The sequence below is a fragment of the Zea mays genome, chromosome 10, assembly GCF_902167145.1.
Source record: "Zea mays cultivar B73 chromosome 10, Zm-B73-REFERENCE-NAM-5.0, whole genome shotgun sequence".
Classification (NCBI taxonomy): domain Eukaryota; kingdom Viridiplantae; phylum Streptophyta; class Magnoliopsida; order Poales; family Poaceae; genus Zea; species Zea mays.
In genome coordinates this window covers 82,229,170-82,247,936 of record NC_050105.1, presented here as the reverse complement: position 1 = coordinate 82,247,936, position 18,767 = coordinate 82,229,170, and the positions used below count along the sequence as shown (strand labels likewise).

Sequence of the window (18,767 nt, the reverse complement as noted above, 5' to 3'; positions counted from 1 at the left end):
GGCCATTAATTATTTTTAATATGCATTTTATGTGCTAAAGAATCAATATAATCTTAGAGGCACTTTAAATACAAATACGTCGGTACAAGGTTCATGTTCTAAAATAATATATAACTTGAATATTTCTAAGTCAAAGTTTGTATATGTTTGTCTATTCTAATTGAAATATCATTATCAGTCTAGGACGGAGGAAGCATGCAATTCTCGATATTTATTTGGTGGTGGTGGGGTGTATCAAACCATTTTATGGCAATACTAAGATAAGTAATGGACAACTGTGGACAGAATTCTCATGACAACGTTGGAGAATCCATGATGTCCATCCATAAAGATGAGGGAGCAGAACCTGTGGGTCGTCAAGAACAGACAAACTGTCAAAAACGACAGATGCGGGCCGTTGTGGTAAGAGAGGAACAAACGTTTTGACTAATATCATTGAAGACACACAAACTTTTTTATCGTCTCATCTATGAAATTTGAAACTTTCATAATCGCACACAAAGAAAATACTCTTGAGAAAATGACATTTCCTAAAATAGGGAACACTTAATAATAACTGATAAGTTGTCTTATAGTTTATTATCCTTTGGTACATGCATGGATGATTGGGTATAACATCTTCACCATCTCCATCTACAATCTTGAGAAAGCATGGCCTCTTATTAGTCTTTTTTTCCAACATGGTGCATCATATACTGTGGCAAAACTCCAAGCAATCCTTCAATGTCCTAAAAAGGCGATATGTTATTTTGCAGATGTACCATAGAGTTCTTGGATCCAGAAAGCACAAGCTAGATTTTTCATCCATGCTAATTACATAGCTTCCTAGTCTTGTTGTTGTCATCGTCATGCTGTTAGTGTCCTTATTCTCCTTGGTTTCACCTAATAGAGATAAATAAAATTACATAATAAAGAACGACATATGTGTATCTATTTATCTGAAAATAAAATGGCAATGTTTCATTAAATACCTCTTATTATCTGTGCATGACCAACAAAGGATGCCACAAGAAACATAAAAAGTAGAAAGAGCCCTCGGATGGTTATGTGATCTAGGCTCTTCACCATAGGTGATGGATAAGATCTAATAATACAAATGGCTTATTTGCCTAAATAATGTTTATGATATCGATTTCTTCACCATATGTTATATATATACACTCCGAAGTAAATGACTACCTATCTGTCTATCTATCATATGGATACATAGAGGTAGATACCAAAGCAAGTAGATAAAGATAGATAGTTTAACCATTTATCTCCATCTATATATCTATATCTATTTGTTTCTATCTATCTCTCTCTATCTGTCTGTCTATCTCTATCTATTTATCTATCTACCTACCTACCTACCTGTCTACCAACCGCTCTATCTATCTAGATCTATCTCTCTGTCTGTCCATGCATCCGTACGTCTGTTGTTATCTAGATGTCTTACTACATGGATAGCTACATTTCTACGTTTCTATATATCTAAAGTATTAAAACCCGACGCCGTTTGGAGGCCTCCCCGCGCTTGGCGGGCGCTTGGCCTCACGCGTGCGGACGCGTGCCCGGCATCGGACCCGAAAAAGTTTTCTCCAATCTAACTCTGAGTCCGACCTGGCCATGTCCCAATCCCTCCCTCGCTGCTGCCTTCGTCCAGGCCCGGCACCGCCGCGAGCCGTGCCCCCGCCGCCCGCTTCTCAGCAGCCGATCCAACCTCTCCGTCCCGATCTAGGGCCAAATCGATGCCTAGGCGCCAGCCTGTCCCAACCGCTGTCGTGAAGCAGGAGGAAGGGGAGCATGAGCGGAGCACCGTTGAAGCGCTTTTCGAGTCATTGCCTGGCTGCTAACACGTGACGGACCTCATCCGGCTCCGACCGCCCGCGATGGCGCTTTCGCTTCTCCTCCATGGGGGTGTCGCCACGAGGAAGATGCGCGCTCCTCCTTGCTCTCCACCACGTGCGGCGTCGCCTCGCCCTCTTCCTCCCCACGCCGCCGCTACCCCGCCCCCAACACCGCCATGTTCTTCCCCGTGCCCCGCAGGTTGTGCTCTGCTGCGCTCTGTCTTAGTTCGCATTTTTTTTCCTGTTGTCTGGTCACTGCATCGACATTGCTTTACTGACCAAATCGAATCTAAAGTGATTATTTTTCTTGTGTTCTCAAGCCAGGTGCTGATGTTTGTATATGTCAAGCAGTTTACGAACGAGAAACAAAGGATTCTGTACGCCACTCTCTGGCACCTTACAAATCTTTCATATCCTTCAAATTGTCATTTTTCGCTGTATCCATGTCATTTGACAGTATCATCTCACATCAGATTTGTTTCACCACTTGTCTTGGTTTGAACTAACAATCTTTGTATCCAAATCCTAAATGGACCTTTTGTTTAGTTTCTCAGGCAGAGGTTAGCTTTCTAGGAAATCTGAAACATCCGAACCTGTTCAGACTAATTGGTTATTATTTTGAGGATAACCAAACGCAGTTAGTATATGAATTTATGCCCCATGGAAATCTAGAGCACCATCTCTTCAGGAATAACCGTTTGGCATCTGCTACAGCTTCGTTTTAAGCATATTTGTGAGCTTTCTAAGTAGATGAGTTATTTGATTTTTTGTCTATTTCAAAAGTCAATGTGTTCCGGAAGAACTTATATTATAAATGGCTGCATTGTGTGAAGTGCCATGTAATTTATTTTTAGATATTTGTTGCTTTATAAAATTGGTATCTATTGACCTGGAGAGCAGTGCTCTATGGTGGATCTTAGATTCAGATTCGTTGTTTTACTGGTGAAGTTGTCCCAAATAGCCCCAAATTATGGACCGAGACATTTTTAAACCAAATACCAAGGTTAATAATAGAGCTCATGATAGTTCAGCATATATATATTTTCTGCATCATTCCATACCTATTATATTTGACTATTCATCTCGTTTGTTTCTTAAGATATATATGTTTTCTGCATCATTTTATATTTTTTTGTTTAACTACTATTCATCCCCTTTCTTTAACTCTGCGGTAATAGTTGCAACCTCAGTACGACCAACTTTTAGTTAAGAAAAATTGTGCTGGTGTTCAGTTCTAACATGAAATTGTTTATTGTTCTCTGTAATCTAACATTTCTTTTTTTATATATTTGAACAGGGATTATGTGCCAGTTTCAGTTTTTGGTAACAGTCTATAGGACTTTTACACATTCAAAGGTGAGAATCATTTAGGTTCAGCTCCCTTTAAAAAAAGTAATGTAAACAACACCTTTTTGTAAACAGCATCGTAGAAGAACCACGCTCCTGCCTACACACCAGTTTGTTGTTTCTCTTTCACCCCGCGAGCGCGAGTACTAGGGCAACCACAGCACTATCCCTGCTGCCCATGTCTTCGTTGGGGCCTTTGCTGGTGACCAAAACCCACCACAGCACTATCCCTGCTGCCCATGTTTTCGTGACAGGTTCAGTCTTTATCTTCTCCTTTATCTTTGCACATGCATATTTCAAAATTAACATTCGAAATTTTTAAAAAAGTTTGAAGTGGCTAAGTATATGTGAGCCTATTTTGTTTCGATCAGCTTGGCCATGATTAGTGACCCTAGAACACCGTACCAATGACAGTCATGTTTGTACGAAAGTATCTTTGTTTACCTGATGCAAAACCTAAGACACCGTCATTACTTTTATGGATAAACGCCTTTCCTTGTTTGTGACCATTGTATTGTGGATTTCTGTGGTAGATTACTGAAAGGAATAATTATTTATAGTAAAATACATATGTGGATGTCAATTCTCAAACACTGTTGTGTTCATAGAGACATATTAAAATCAACCTAGATTGTTTGACGTTTGAACAATATAACATGGAAATGTGGGTACATGAGGATTGGTAAGCTTGTGAAACTCATAATTATGATAGGGTAGGTTTATTTGCATGAAATGTGGTGAACAATGATAGCCTCATTGTTGCAGCCTCTGTTCTCAGTGACATTATATGAGTAGCCTATGGCAGTTGGCAATAGTTTGTTTCATGCTACAGCACAATACCATCCTTACCCTTACCCAGTACTGGCTAGATGGTGAAACTAAAAGTGTATGTATTACTAGAATGGAGGTACAGGTACATAAACATTAATAGGCTGATCTAGCACAAGTACCTTTTGATTATCCATTCAGGATACCTTCGTATTTTGCTTTGATTATTAGAGCTATTGGAGTATTAGAAGGGATAGCTTTGGTGGGAGATCCTGAACTTGCCATTGTTGATGAAGCATACCCATATATATTGCACAGGTCCGCATCCAGCCTTTAATTTAAACTTCATACACTCCCCATACATTTCTACTCTCTGAGAGGGGGGACTTCTTTCAGGAATTCATTCTTTGCACAGGTCCGCAACCGCTGGAGGTCATAGCGCAAGATGTCAAGGCCAAGAAGCGCAACCAGGCGCTATGAGTCCAGGTTGTTGGTCACTGGATCTACGATACAGAGAATGGCAAAACCTACCATCAGGTGAGATAATCTGCATGTCTCTGATGTTCCCCTGCTTCTGATTACATGTTGAGTGACATCAAGTGGTAGTGCATAATCTTTTATCTTTGACTCCTTATTTTCTGAAATGGATATCTTCCCTTGGATCTCATTCTTAAGCTTTGCTTCCTGCTTAAGAGAGTCGGTGTGAGCCTTGTATCTGTTGTGGTAGTGCATATATCTATAGAGGTCTCTCCTTGCTTGTTCGGTCTTCTTAGTCTGATCATTAGTGAACTGGCCACAACTGTGGCCACTAATGCTTCATCACGTGTGATCTCTACAGGCAACTAATTTTATGTGGTAAATTTAAATGGTTGTCCCTAATCAAGAGAAAATATATTTGCAAATTACAAATATCTTATTCTTGCGAAAAAAGATCAGTCAATGCTAAGACTAAGGTACTGAAATATATTATATATATGACCGATATTGACACAAGAACATCTCATAGGCAATTCACTAATCAATCCTACATTATATGCTTGTGGTTTAGATATAAAGACTGACATCATAACATGTGCGCTTGGTAATAGTTAACTTAATATGTCTAAGTCTGAATATTCGATCAACAACAACCTTATAACCCGTGCATGAATTGCCTTCCATATTTTGATACAAGGAGGTCTACCAGATTATTTGAATGAAACATCCTCTAACTAGATATATGAAATTGCGACCACGCTATGTAGAAGTATAGAACAGCTCTCCACCTTCAGTAAGTAGATCAACAGTGTATGCATGGCTTGAATCTTTAATAGTCAATGACATTCTCATGGCATGGCTTGAATATTTATTCTTCACAATTTACCAAGGTATGCATACTTTAGCTCTTTAATCAATTACACCAAACACAGGACCAAAAATTCTCAAATGACTGACACTAGGTTTCTTTCCATGCCAGGCTTCGAAAGGAGTCTTAGAGATTAGAGCTTGGACTTCACAGCTTCCATTTTCAGACTTCAACAACTAATTTTTTCTAACAAAAATAATTCTAAATATTGTACTCGGTCAACTTGTGGTTGTGCCATCATTTCACAGTTGACATTTCTGATTTGTAACTATGATCCTGCTTTTTATATAAAGTTAAATGGTTTGTTTTTATGGTGAGGAGATATGTGATGATCGAATTGTTTCCCTATTTGTTTGATTGGCTGACATGATGGCTAAATCTGCATTAGCTCTATCTGATCATCTCCTTTACTGGCATTCAATGGAACAACCTACTACCTTTGTGTTCATTTATTTTGTCTTTTCATGTGGTCCTCTAGCTGAATCTAATAGGTGCTTTTTTTCCTCTTTGGAGTGCAGATTACAACGTCAATAACAAGCCCAGTGAATGCTGAAAGATGCGCTTTCATAGAAGAAACTAAGCTCTCAAGATGGTGGCAGAATTAACTCCTTTCCTGTTATGTTTAGGTAGAGAATATCGTGTCCTTCACCTGTCTCCGGGAGCTTGTTCTAGAGTGATGAACCGAAGGTTACTCTTTTAGTAAATATGTCTAATTTGAGGGATACATTGTTTAGACTTACTCTGTAAATAGAAGCCAAGGAATAGTTTTGTATGCCTAAATATATCATGACAAAGATAATTCATGCTTGCATTTTCTGTTAGACAGGTTTCAAGGACAGCCTCTGTATAAGCTCAGACCAAGCAAATTCCGTGAAGCAATTGAGGAGGCTTTCCTTGCTGAACGTGGTTTTTTTGATCTCCAAACGGATGGGGTATGCTCAGCGCGAAAGTCTGTAAATAAGCAGTCTGATCCTATTGGTTTTCAGGAAGAGGCTGCTTCAAATAACGAGCAAGAATGCCAATCTGAGTCTCAGGTTGTTGGCAAAGGGAAAGACCATTCCTTGCTTAACCCATCCATAGTCCCTGCCATGCCCGTTAGCAGGAATTTGATTGTATGTTCACCGCGAAATTTTTGATTGTATGTTGACTGGCAGGATTTTGTTCTGTATAGACTTCTATTAATTAAGGCAATTCATTTTGGATGCATTTAATGTGCTTATCTCTATTGTCAGGTGGTTGTAGGACTGTGGATCCTTTCTATCCATGGGAGCTGCTGCAATTTTCTCACCTTGTCTTACATAGGTAATTGTTGTTCGTTGTTAACGTTCTTTGATGTGTTATGAAGTGTTATCCAGTTATGGCTTTATTTATGCAGTTTTTGTGGTATTGTACACTGCCGGTCCTGTACGAGGTCACCCTCAGATGAACTTTAGGGCCTGTTTGTTTCGTTGGAATTGAATTCTATTTTAATAATTATAATTTAGACAAAATTAATTAAGTTCATATATTTATACATGTAATGTATTTGTATATTATCTTAAATCATATAAAAGAGATAGTTATATACTACATTCATGTTATAACGAAGCAAGTATAAGAGAGTGCTATAATTTGTACATCGGAAAAATAACATGTAAATCTATAGAATCAAATTCCATATCTCACCCTATGAATTTGAGATAAGCTTATATGATAACTTTGGAAAGTGGTGGAATGTCACATTCTAAAAAAATAGTCTATTCCAATAGTAAGATTCCAATTCCTCAAAATGAAAGGAAACAAACGGGGCCTTAGTGATTGCTCCCAGGCGCGGCATGCATGCTTTGCTTTATTCACAGGATCTTTGCATCATACAATTCCATGTGGGGATTTCAGCTCTCTTTAATTTCTTAGGGAGTTTTTTTGTAGACTATTGATCGAGAGAAAACCAATGATCAGGTCTCCATAGCCTAACATGATTATGTGTTGGGAGAGCTCATCATTTATCATGATTCAACTGCTGACCGGCACTTGAGACATTGTTAATAAGCTGGTGATTGTTAGCACCTTCATAATTCGCATGCACTTATTAGCGGTCAAACGAAATAGCAAATGCTTTTTTTTGTTAGCTCACGCCAATCATTTCCATGCATCCTTCATACCTGAGAAAAAATCTAATAAAACCTTTATCCATCGATTATGTTTTACTAATTAGATGGATGAGCAAGGGAGAAGGGAAATTGAAACCCTATATCCATCTTTTGGCGGTAGATATATGTCATTTGTAGTTTTGTACCTCTGACTGAATGGGCAAGGACACTGTTTTCTCAAAAACAGACAGAGCTACGAGCTAGCGACAAGACATTGGCCCTGGACCGATAGGCAGTTAGGCAACACCTAAAGATAGTAGTATAGTACTGGTCTCCGATATTTTCCATATACATTAGATGACTTATTTGCACTAGAAAAAAAGGTTTTACTTTTGTTGATATCAAAATAACATGGTACAGTTGCAGTTGGAGAGTGCTCGTGCTTTTAACTTCTTCCCTAACACAGATAGGTCATTGTTCTCGCTTCTTGACTAAAATGTATCGTCATATTTGACTTGAAAGTATCATGACATATTTTACTGCGACAATTATCATTACATATTTCTCCAAGTTATGTTGCAAGAATAAAAATTGGCTTCAGTTTCAAAATTACTATGCTTATCTTAGTTGGCAGCTTTTTTGTATCATTACATACTTGAATTTTCAATGGTAAAATTTAGCATTCCTTTGCATTGTACTCTGATTTTTTTAAAAGAGCTTTGACATACCGAACCAGTCTATTTTATACGCGTATTGTTGTCTACTTTGAATCGTACTAAATAAAGTTTGTTATTGCATTTGACTAATGGAGGTAGGGCGCCGCGAAGCGCGCCTCCTTTTCTAGTATCATAAATCAGTCAATCTATTTGTTCCTCTATCTTACTGCAGTTCTACCTTTCTAACTTATTCTATGTCCACTTTTAGGTACCATGCATAAGACTGTACTAATAGGGGTGTTTGGTTAGAGAGACTAAAGATTAGTCTCTAGTTTTTAGTCTCATTTAGTCCTTTTTTTGCCAAACACTAGAACTAAAATATAGACTAAAATGATTTAGTCTTTAGTCCTTCACATATGTGCTAAAAGGGACTAAACCATATTAATTCCACATTTACCCCTCATTTAGTTCAATTGTACTAATAGCAGAAGAATGTTAAAGGCCATTTTAGTCTTTTTATGAGTCATCTAGTATATTCTTACTATTTTTAGCCCCTAGAACCAAACATATTAGGGACTAAACTTTAGTCCGCTAACTAAACTTTAGTCCCAAAACTAAAGAAACCAAACATGGCCTTATGGTATCACTATAACTTCTCTAAAGCAATTTATTATATTATTACAGTGAATATCATCAAGAGTTATAGTAACATATGTATCATAAATATGTACTCACTATTATAATTTTTTATTATCGATACGACGAGGATGCCACTATAGAGGCAACTGTCTCAGCCACCATTAGTCTTCTCCCTCTAGAATTCGGCGATTTATAGAGGCAGATGCCCATCTAGTAGTTAGATGTGTTGAGCAAGTTGAGAACTACGACCGTCTATATAAATTTATTTGGAGAGGCTGCTGCTTATCACACCACATGTTTGAATTCATCGTACAATCAAACTCCATCACATTACCAGACGCACATTGCTTTTACTTATGGACACAGGCTTGGAGATGTATTATAACATGTGTTTTAATTCGTCTTGAGATAGAACTCCATGCCTTATCTCGATGGAAAAAGGATCAATAGAATTCTTCTGTGCTTTCAATATTAGGTATGTGTAAATAGATATGAATTATGATAGTATAATGTCATGCTTATAAATTTCATTTAGTAGGGAATCACAAACACATTAATTGCATGTTTTCTAGATTATCCTACGAGTAGATACGTTGGAAGAGTGACACTGATAGCAAGCTGACTTGCTGATGGTTGAAGTGATTCTTTTGTTCTGAAAATCAATGGTATTTATTGTAAAAAAAAATGTGTGATATACTATATATGCTTATTGTAGCTATTTTTTCTGGTTGTGTGATGTGTCCTCATGACAAACTCATCGATGCTACTATGCTATGTATTGGTAATTAAACGAGGTAAATGTTGCTGAATAAGTTGACATATTCCAGACCAAATTCCAAATATAAATCATCAACAACAATAAATAAACTAGCATGATGTTCCCTAACAGGCTGCTTCCTCTTGTGCCTTATTATTTATCGTTTTAGACAAGGTTTAAATCAGACCTATAAAATTTTGACTACAAATAACTGTTTAATTTGTTATTAAGTTTTGAAACCTAATACTTATGCGCACCGATTTGTCTTAAAAATAATTTTATAAAAGTATAAATGTATTAATAGTTTATTTGTATTTTAGAAAAAAGCTTTGGTTAAAGCTATATTTTGAAGACCGTGTCGTTGTCTTAAACGACAAATAATAGGACAACGGAGTGAGTAGTAAGCAGTACGTAAAATACATCTATAACAACAGATAAACTGAACTACATAATTAAATCTGATGGTGTGTACTAATTAGACATATCAAAGATGGTGAAACAGCGGGGTCGATGATGTCAACGTTGGAGAATCCATGACAACGTTGGAGAATCCATGATATCCATCCATAGAGACGAGGGACCAGAACCTGCCATTAGCCTACGGGTGGAAACCAATCGTTATGCCACACGCCCACACCATAGGTCCCTCTCGAAACCGGATGCATCATAGGCCAAGACATTGTACCCAACTAAGGAATAGTCATCCATGAGTGGGCTGAGCCTCTTGTACATTCGACGGAGCTACCCCAACTGTGACGCGGGCATGGATCGCTAGAAATAGAGAGCACGTAACAATTACGTCTTGCGTCTTCGGTGTGCACCAAAACATGATTTGCATTCGATATGTTTCTAAAATAGATGGGGCTAGAGAGAGATGGGTGACTCAAGTACAGTCCTGACAATTCGCATGCTTGGACCCACGTGACAGAGCTAACAAACTGTCAAAAACGACATATGTTGTGCACCATTGTGGTATGAGAGGAACAACCATTTTGACTATTGTCGTTGAAGACTGACAAAGTTTTTTTATTGTCTCATATAAGAAATTTGAAACTTCCATAATCGCACACAACGAAAATACTCTTGAGAAAATGACATTTCCTAAAGCTGGGAACACTTAATGATAACTAATAATTAATCTTATAGTTTTTTATCCCTTGGTACATGCATGGATGATTGGGTAGAACATCTTCACCATCTCAATCTACAATCTTGAGAAAGCATGGCCTCTTATTAGTTCTTTTTTTCCAACATGGTGCATCACATACTGTTGCAATGCGACAGGCAATCCTTCAATGTCCTATAAAGGTGATAAGTTGTTCTGCAGATGTACCATAAAGTTTTTATATCCTCAAAGCACAAGCTAGATTTTTCATCCATGCTAGTTACATAGCTTCCTGGTCTCATTGTTGTCATCGTCATGCTCTTGGTGTCGTTGTCCTCTTTGGTTTCACCTAATAATAGAAACAAATCAAATTACATCATAAAGAACGACATATGTATATCTATTTATCTGAAAATAAAATGTCATTGTTTCATTAATTACCTCTTATTATCTGTGCATGACCAACAAAGGATGCCACAAGAACCATGAAAAGTAGAAAGAACCCTCGGATGCTTATGTGATCTAGGATCTTCACCATTGTGATGGATAAGAGCTAATAATAATACAAATGGCGTGTTTGTCTGAACAATGTGTATGATACTATGATATCGATCTCTTCACCTTATGTGTTATATATACATATACTCCAAAGTAGACGACTATCTATTTGTCTATCTATCAATATGGATACATAGTCAGATAGTTTAACTATCTATCTCTATCTATCAGCATATTCGCTTGGCTTTAATCTGTACCGATTTCTACTACTTCTACAGTGTTTTTGTCTCTATAAGTTATAGTTGCAACATTCCAAAGCTAGCTTTAATCCGAAGCGAATATGTCTATCTATTTGTTTGTTTCTATCAAGCAATCTATCTATCTATCTGTCTATCTATCTATCTATCTATCTATATTTATCAATCTATCTCTCTATCTATCTACCTACATGAATGTATGTCTATCTACCTACCTATCTATCTATCTATCTATCTCTCTATTTGTCTGCCTAAATGTTTATCTATCTATCGTTCTATCTATCCCTCTGTCTATCGCTTTATCTGTTTACCTACATATCTAGCTAGCTATATACATCAATCCAACTATCCGAGGAATGGATTCGGATGTCTAGAGATCCGAATTATTCGTATTCGTATTCAGATAAAGTTATGTATATTCGTATTCGTATTCGATTTTAATATGGATGTTAAATAGACATATTCGAATTCGGTTTTTCTCTATCCGGTATAAGATTCGTATTCTATAACATTCGACAAAACCGTGAAACATCCGATACTATTCATATCCGAAAGGAAAAAGTATTCGATAAAATCAATTTAAACTTACTTTTATTACTAATTACAAGTGATTTTAAACTTTAAATAATGTACTAAAAACTGATATACACCATTTAAAATGTTAAAAATATTCATATCATAAATAAATGATTGTGTTAATCTTACATTACTAGTGATATACAATGATAAAATTTAATTAATATTAAAAAGTATAATTTTGAATACATTAGATTATTCGAGTTTTTAGAATCCAAAATACAAATATACTTAATATACGAAAAGATTATATTTAGAGTCCAAAATATAAATATACCTCGTATAAATAATTTATTTAAAAATGTGATATTCAACTAAGTGTTAATTAAATAATGTATATGTACTATTGTTTATAATTTGCTTGTAATATGATTTTTATCAACTATAAATCCATCGATAAAACAAATTAATACTTGTTATGATGCTATGTTCCAAATCAAGTAAGTATTCGAATGTGAATCCGAATTCGAACTATTTGTTTTGTATTCGTATCCGATAGTATCTGTATTCGTATTCGAATTAAAATATGGTAAATACTGACATTTTGAAAGTGCATTCATCCCTTTTGTGAGTTTTGGTGATTTTGATGACAACACATTTAAAGGACTAACAAGTTTGCTAAGTGTTGAACAGGAAATTCAGTATGATGAACATACTTGAATAGTGTATAATGACAGCGAACAAAGGTTCAACACAAGGTTAAATAACCAGTGAGACAATGCAAATGGATATAATATGATCTATATATTGGTTTGAATATATAGACAAGACCTGAGAAATCACTATGCATAAATATGATCATAATAGAGGTTGAAGTGATTAAGAGGATTGGTCAAGCCAAAGTGAATAAGATATGAGGAACCATGAATTGGCTTGACCATATTACTATTAGTCCATATATGAATATATTAGAATCAAACTAGAGCTTGATTGATCTTAGCAGTTATATCTAGATGACATTCAAGCAAGGTTCACAATATTGAAGAAATGATTCTCTCAATGAATGCTCAATAGGATGTGACTCAAGAATGGCTTGATAGGGTGAAGATAGCAAGGAAAGGGCTTCGAGAAACTAAGCGAAGGTGAAGACCAAGCGACGACTTGTAGACCGAGGTACCATGGCTAAGGTGAAGAAGAGAGTACTTGCACTAAGTCGATGAACTAATCAGCTATGAAGAGTTACAACAGGTTGATGCATCAGTAAGGTGACTTGAAGCTATGATTTGAACTCATATATGGTGAAATGGCACAAGTCACAGGCTCGATTTGTGTTTGCTTCAAAAGGTGAGACAAAGATGTTTGTGATCCTTATGAAGCAATACCATGGAGAAATCACACTTGAGACACCAATGACTCAAGGAGTTTACTTAATTATATTTTATCTAACTTGAGTATAGGAATCGTCGTACTATCAAGGGGGATCCATAAAGAAGGTTGGTGTTGGTACTAAAGCTCAAAATCCTTGATCTAAAACTTCCATTTTACCCTTGTTTCACTTCAGTTTTCTCAAAATCTGTGCAACAATTTCAAAAATCGATTCAACCGGAATTAAAACCGGTTCAACCGGTTTCTGCACTGTTCCCCTCTGTCACTGTCTGACCTGCCAGTCTGCCAGTCAGTCCTGTCAGAAAAAGTCGTGTGCAGATTTTTGGAAAAACGGTTCAACCGAATTTGCAACTGGTTCAACCGATTTTTTGGCCCGGCTCAACCGGATTTGCAACCAGTTCAACCGAATTTTGGCCCGGCTCAACTGGATTTGCAGTCGGTCTAGTCTCCGACTGAGTCCGCCAGTGAACCGAAAACCCCCTGGTGGAATCTAGTTCAACCGGTTTTAGAACCGATTCAACCGTTTTTCAGTCAGATTTCCCCAACAACCACCAGCTTTTGGGGGCACCTTTAAATACATCTCCCACACTCTTCCCCATAGTAGAGCACGCACAAAACTCCATTTCTAACCTGAGAAACACCTCCCACTCTCTCACACACCTCTTGCCTCTCCCATTTCAAATCTTTGAGAGAAATCTTTGAGTGAGTTTGAGAGCTGCAGTTTTTTGTGCTTCATCTCTAAATCCTTCTTGCTCTTCTTAATTCAAGCTTTGGTACTATATCGAGTTCTTTGTGGATTCATTACTCTTGGAGCTTCTAGCTCCTAGACGACTAGGTGTCTCTTGTGAGTCTCCAAATCTTGTGGAAGACCACTAGAAAGTTTGTATTACCCGCTCGTTTAAGCAAAAGATTAGTGTGTGGGCTTGACCTTTGTGGTCGGCAAAGGGAGGATTAGGGTTAGAAGAGACCTGGCTCTTTGTGGGCGCCTCAACGAGGAAGTAGGGCACCTTGGTGGTGTGACCGAACCTCGGGATAAATCTTGTGTCTCTTGTGTTCTTGCTCATTGTGTTTGTTTGTGTTCTTCGTTCTCTCACCATTCTGTGAAAGATTTGTTTATATCTTTTTGGTGTGTGGATTTTGAGAAGTGCCCTTCTCAGATCTACTACTTTGAACCCTGTGGATCATTTAGAACATCTCATTTCCAAAGTTAACTGGGTGAATTTTGAGATCAATTCAGTTTTACCCAGTTTGCTTCTAGTTTTTGTTGAAGGAAGATGAGGCGAAGAACAAAATTGAAGAAGAAAATGATCGATGGAGACCAAACGACGAATCCACCTCTTCACAAGGTTCATCTTTCAAATCCACTTCTCATATGTGCTTTATTGCTAATGGGAGTGACAGTGAAAGCGAAAGTGAGGATGAGGAGGAGCAAGAAAGTTATAGTGAAGATGAGGATGATCTTCAACAATTCTTCACTCAGATAAGCAAGAAACATCGGATGAGCTTGCTCAAACTCATGAAAAGAGCGGAAGAACAAAAAGAAATGCTTCATAAGCAAGAAGACTTCCTCATCAGAAAAATCGAAGACTTAGAGAAGTTGACCAAAGAGCATGAGAAGCTAAAGTGCTCTCATGATGATTTGGTCCAAAGGTATGAAGACATTTTAATTGAGCAAATTAAAGTTGTTAATCATTCATCATATATTGCTCAATTAGAAAATAAAAATGCTATGTTCAAGAACACGATAGAAAGGCTAAATATTGAAAATCTAGCTTTGCCAGAAAAACATGATATGCTTGTGTGCTCTCATAATAAATTTATGGATTCACATATCATGTTAGAAATGGCTCATGAGGTTGTGTTAACTAATTTGAAATCATACCAACCTCACTTATGCACATGTACTAAAACAGAAACTATATTATCATGTGCTAACAAATGTTGCTCTCAAGAAAGCCAATCTTCCATTAAGCTATTCAAGAACAAGTGATGTTTCCTATGCAAAAGAAAACAATGAGCTCAAGGAAGAAAATGAGAGGCTAAAAAGGAGCTTGATTCAATTGAAGGGAAAGTGTCATGCTCAACCTTCTCAAGATAACCGTGATAATATGGTGAAAAAGCTTGAGAAGGGGACAATAGTAGCATGCACAAAACCCCTTCAAAGGAATATTGTAACACTCAAAATTGTTTACAAGGAATAAATAGTGAATTCCCTATTGTATGTGCCATAATTGCATCATAAGAAAGAGCATACATAAAATTATGAGGGATTAATTAAAACAAATGATACTAAAATAAAATAAAGTACATCTTGTTGGAGTTTTATGTTTGTGCGTTAAATAAAAATAATAATAATATAAAAAAACTAGAAATTGGATTAAACCCTAAATGGAAAATTAGGGTTTGAAAGTAAGAAGAGAAATGATATGAAAATATAAATAATATAAATATATTTCTAAAATTTGTATTTTTCATTCCATAATATGATTTGATAACAAATTTGCACAAGGTTTGAAACTAAATTCAAATTCAAATTTAAACCTAGAAGAGAAGAAGAAAGAAAACAGAAAAATAAAAAAAAGAAAAAGGATAAAAGGGCTACATGGGCCGACTGCTTCATTTCCGGCCCAGAGTGCACTTTCCCTCCACACGGCCCATTACCAACTGCAGCGCGCGCGGCCAACTTACATGCGGGGCCCGCGTGGCAGCCACCTGTGCGCGCATTCGCATCCCTTCTTGCCGCTGTCACTGGCAGCCGGGCCCGGATGGCCAGAATCTTCTCCCTCCATGCTAAACTCTCGCAGCGAACACGGGCTCAGCTGCTCGCGACGGCCGCGCCGGAGATCTCGGTTTTCTGTTAAACAAATCCCTCCCTCCCTGTCTCGAATTTGTTGCTATTCTTCCGCATCCGCCCGGGATTCGCGGCAGTCCGAGCTCCTCGCTCAGGGTTATAAGACCCGGCTCCCGCATCCTTTGTTCTCCCCATAGACACCGCGTGGCATCCGTTCCTACCGTGGGCTGGCGCCTCCACGACTTCGGGACTGGTATGCTCCACTCCCTACGCACTGTCCCTACGCTTAATTAGACCAATCGTGGTTAAGCAATGACATTTTGGGCGTCCGTGATTGCCCGCCTCGGTGCACGGCCGGTGTGTCCGCACATTCTCGCAGCTCGATGATCTGGCGCCATAATTAGTTGTGAGATTACCTTCACCGGTTTCGCCACCTTCTCCACTACGTTGTGACCCATTTAATTTCGGAATGGGTCATCGAGTCCCCTGCGGCCGAACTCCGTCGTCGCGCCGCCGTGGATGATGCGCACTACCGTGCTAGGGGATGTGGTGTTTGGTGACGGGGAAGACTCCCATGAGCCGTTGATCGACTAGCTAACGACCAGGATTGGGCGTGGGATGGTGATCGTTGGATACAGATCGTGTGGTTATATGTAGATCTTGCTCCATTGAACCACAACTGTTGATCCCTGATCTATGGGTTCACAATGCGTACCGATTCACGGTTAGGGAACTCTAATCTGGGTCGTTGACAACATATCCGACGGCTATAGTGCACCGTATCCTTTGAGTCGTCCCGTCTTACAAAAGAGACCTTGTCATTTTAGCGAATCAACCCGCCGTCCACGCCAGTAGTTTTCTGTGTCTTAGGCAAACTTACCTCGAGACCCCTGGGTTTCTCTGGATTTGAGGCCCAGTCCAGAAACTCGAAAAACCAGAGAAAACAAATAGGAAATAGATTTTTAATCTCTACTACTTATTAAGGCTCTAAGAGTAGTCTGCCATTCCCATGTTCTGCCATTTCCGTGTTCTGCCATTCCCATCTGCACACTCCACACACATTCCTCTCGTGAAAACCCATTCACATCTGCACCCTCAACACACGCCATTCCCATCTGCACACTCCACACACATTCCTCTCGTGAGGAGCCATTCCCATCTGCACCCTCAACACACGCCCTGCACATGTGGGCCCACGTGACAGCCTCTGTCTCCTTTTTCCCGTCGCGGCTCAAACCCATTCCCATGTTCTGCACACCGCATGCCCTACCATATGGGCCCACGTGACAGTTATTTTTTCGTTGCAGCTCCGTGTCCTCTCGCGCAAAAAATGTTAGGAGTAGAGACCGTCAAGTGCACTTAACCAGAATTACTTTCTCCGAAGCAGCACAGCTTATAAGCCAGTACCACAATTGTTGGCTGGCCAGTATGGTACTAAAATTTGCAAGTCATGGTCACGTGTTATTTGGTGCAGCTTGGTCGGCGTGGGCTATGTTATTTGGTGCGGCCCATGTCGAATGCCCAGCACGCCTCTGGCCCTGGCCCAGCCTAGAGTTCGAGTCTTTCTCTGCCGCTCTCCCTGCCTAGCGGCCCCCTCCACCTCTCCCTGCAAGCGGCCCCTCGCATCGGTCTCCCGAGAGGCCGAGACGCAGCATCGCCTTCCTCCTTGCAACCGCCGCACCATCTTCGGTCCACGCCCGCACGCTCCACCTCCATCCATTCTCCGGATGTCCCATGGAAATTCCAAATGCTAGAGCGGTTCTCCGTGTGAGATGCCCGAGGTGCCACTGCGTTCTCGAGGAGGCCGGCGCCCCTGTGTACCAGTGCGGTGGATGCGGTGCTAGCCTTCAAGGTAAACTCATGTCGTCCCACTCCGATTCATTTAGATGCTTGCTCGTATCAACACCCCCCGGCCCGTGTGCAGATGGGTCACCGGTGGAGAAGCTCCCTCTCCCCTCAAATCATGAATCTGTGCTCCGTCTCCTCCTCCATCGTGAAGCCGCCGTGGGTTGGAACTTGGAACCAACCAGAAATTTCGTTTTGGCATGGAGCGCGTCTTTTCTGTGGAGGAGATCCCCAACCCCTATAGGCCCCACCGCACCCTCAACCAGCGGTTGCCGATAATGTTGCTGCACCAGTCACTAGGTGGAGTAGGAGGAGGGGGGACGCGGCGGACACGATGAACTGGTGCCTGTCGGAGTGGTGCTTCCAGAAATTTCTTGAGGAGCTCGATAGCTTGAGTCCCATCGTTGCCGTAAAGTAGAGGTAGCAATGGAGCTAGAGTCGAGGAGGCGAAGAGCAAGCCACTAGGGTCCATGGCACCGGCGTCAGCCTGGAGATCGGTTGTTGACCCCGTCGAGTACAACATGATGCTCAAGCAGAAGTTGGAGAAGGACCTTGCTGCCATCGCCATGTGTAGGGTACGACCACTTGCCTTTAGTTGCAGCTCACCCGTGTAATCCTGTTTGCTTCAAATGGTCGTGGCTCGTAATAGTTTGTTTGTGTTCTTATGTGAGCAGGTGTATGATGTACATGTATCGCACTGCTTCACATAGAGATTTTTAGTGGTTTAGAGGATAAGAAACAACTAGCAGTCAAGCACAGTATGTCGTAGCTAATATTTGTGTAATGGGCTAATGGCTGCTTACTCATTGTCATAGTTAGTTTATCGGGCATGTTTTGCTACTGCAGGCCTCCAGCTCAGGTGTTTCTGAATGTTGTTACATGTAAAATCCAGTTTCTTTATACTATTTATTTGGTAATTTCATTTACTGTACACGAAGAAATAGTCCTCAGCCTGCAAC

General features: G+C 39.4%; 2 protein-coding genes, 1 long non-coding RNA gene, 1 other non-coding gene and 1 pseudogene across 4 annotated transcripts; 3 read left to right on the top strand and 2 right to left on the bottom strand.

Annotated features, from left to right (window-relative positions):
- Nucleotides 1-615: 615 nt before the first annotated feature.
- Nucleotides 616-1,111, bottom strand: LOC542025 (basal layer antifungal peptide). Its single transcript, NM_001111671.2, has 2 exons — nucleotides 972-1,111; nucleotides 616-882 (listed from the first exon to the last, which is right to left on the bottom strand). Exons 1-2 carry the CDS (start codon nucleotides 1,066-1,068, stop codon nucleotides 689-691), a joined length of 291 nt encoding a protein of 96 aa, NP_001105141.2. The 5' UTR covers nucleotides 1,069-1,111; the 3' UTR covers nucleotides 616-688.
- A 1,080-nt stretch (nucleotides 1,112-2,191) lies between these two features.
- On the top strand, nucleotides 2,192-6,705 carry LOC103641300 (uncharacterized). Its single transcript, XR_002265645.2, has 3 exons — nucleotides 2,192-4,481; nucleotides 5,808-5,915; nucleotides 6,116-6,705. It is a non-coding gene; the product is annotated as an uncharacterized lncRNA (long non-coding RNA).
- Nucleotides 5,609-5,693, top strand: LOC111590379 (small nucleolar RNA Z102/R77). The gene has a single exon (XR_004853507.1). It is a non-coding gene; the product is annotated as a small nucleolar RNA Z102/R77 (small nucleolar RNA).
- A 3,712-nt stretch (nucleotides 6,706-10,417) lies between the features above and the next one.
- On the bottom strand, nucleotides 10,418-11,101 carry LOC542752 (basal layer antifungal peptide 3a). The gene is made up of 2 exons (NM_001112261.1): nucleotides 10,957-11,101; nucleotides 10,418-10,864 (listed from the first exon to the last, which is right to left on the bottom strand). The coding sequence occupies exons 1-2, from the start codon at nucleotides 11,051-11,053 to the stop codon at nucleotides 10,671-10,673; spliced, it is 291 nt and encodes a 96-aa protein (NP_001105731.1). The 5' UTR covers nucleotides 11,054-11,101; the 3' UTR covers nucleotides 10,418-10,670.
- A 6,805-nt stretch (nucleotides 11,102-17,906) lies between these two features.
- Nucleotides 17,907-18,521, top strand: LOC111590283 (bZIP transcription factor RISBZ2-like; annotated as a pseudogene).
- Nucleotides 18,522-18,767: the final 246 nt, after the last annotated feature.

Coding starts and splice junctions, on each gene's coding strand:
- LOC542752 (NM_001112261.1), bottom strand. CDS start 11,053: ATGGTGAAGATCCTAGATCACATAAGCATCCGAGGGTTCTTTCTACTT. Junction 10,865..10,956: donor TCATGCACAGATAATAAGAG/GTAATTAATGAA, acceptor TTCTATTATTAG/GTGAAACCAAAGAGGACAAC.
- LOC542025 (NM_001111671.2), bottom strand. CDS start 1,068: ATGGTGAAGAGCCTAGATCACATAACCATCCGAGGGCTCTTTCTACTT. Junction 883..971: donor TCATGCACAGATAATAAGAG/GTATTTAATGAA, acceptor TATCTCTATTAG/GTGAAACCAAGGAGAATAAG.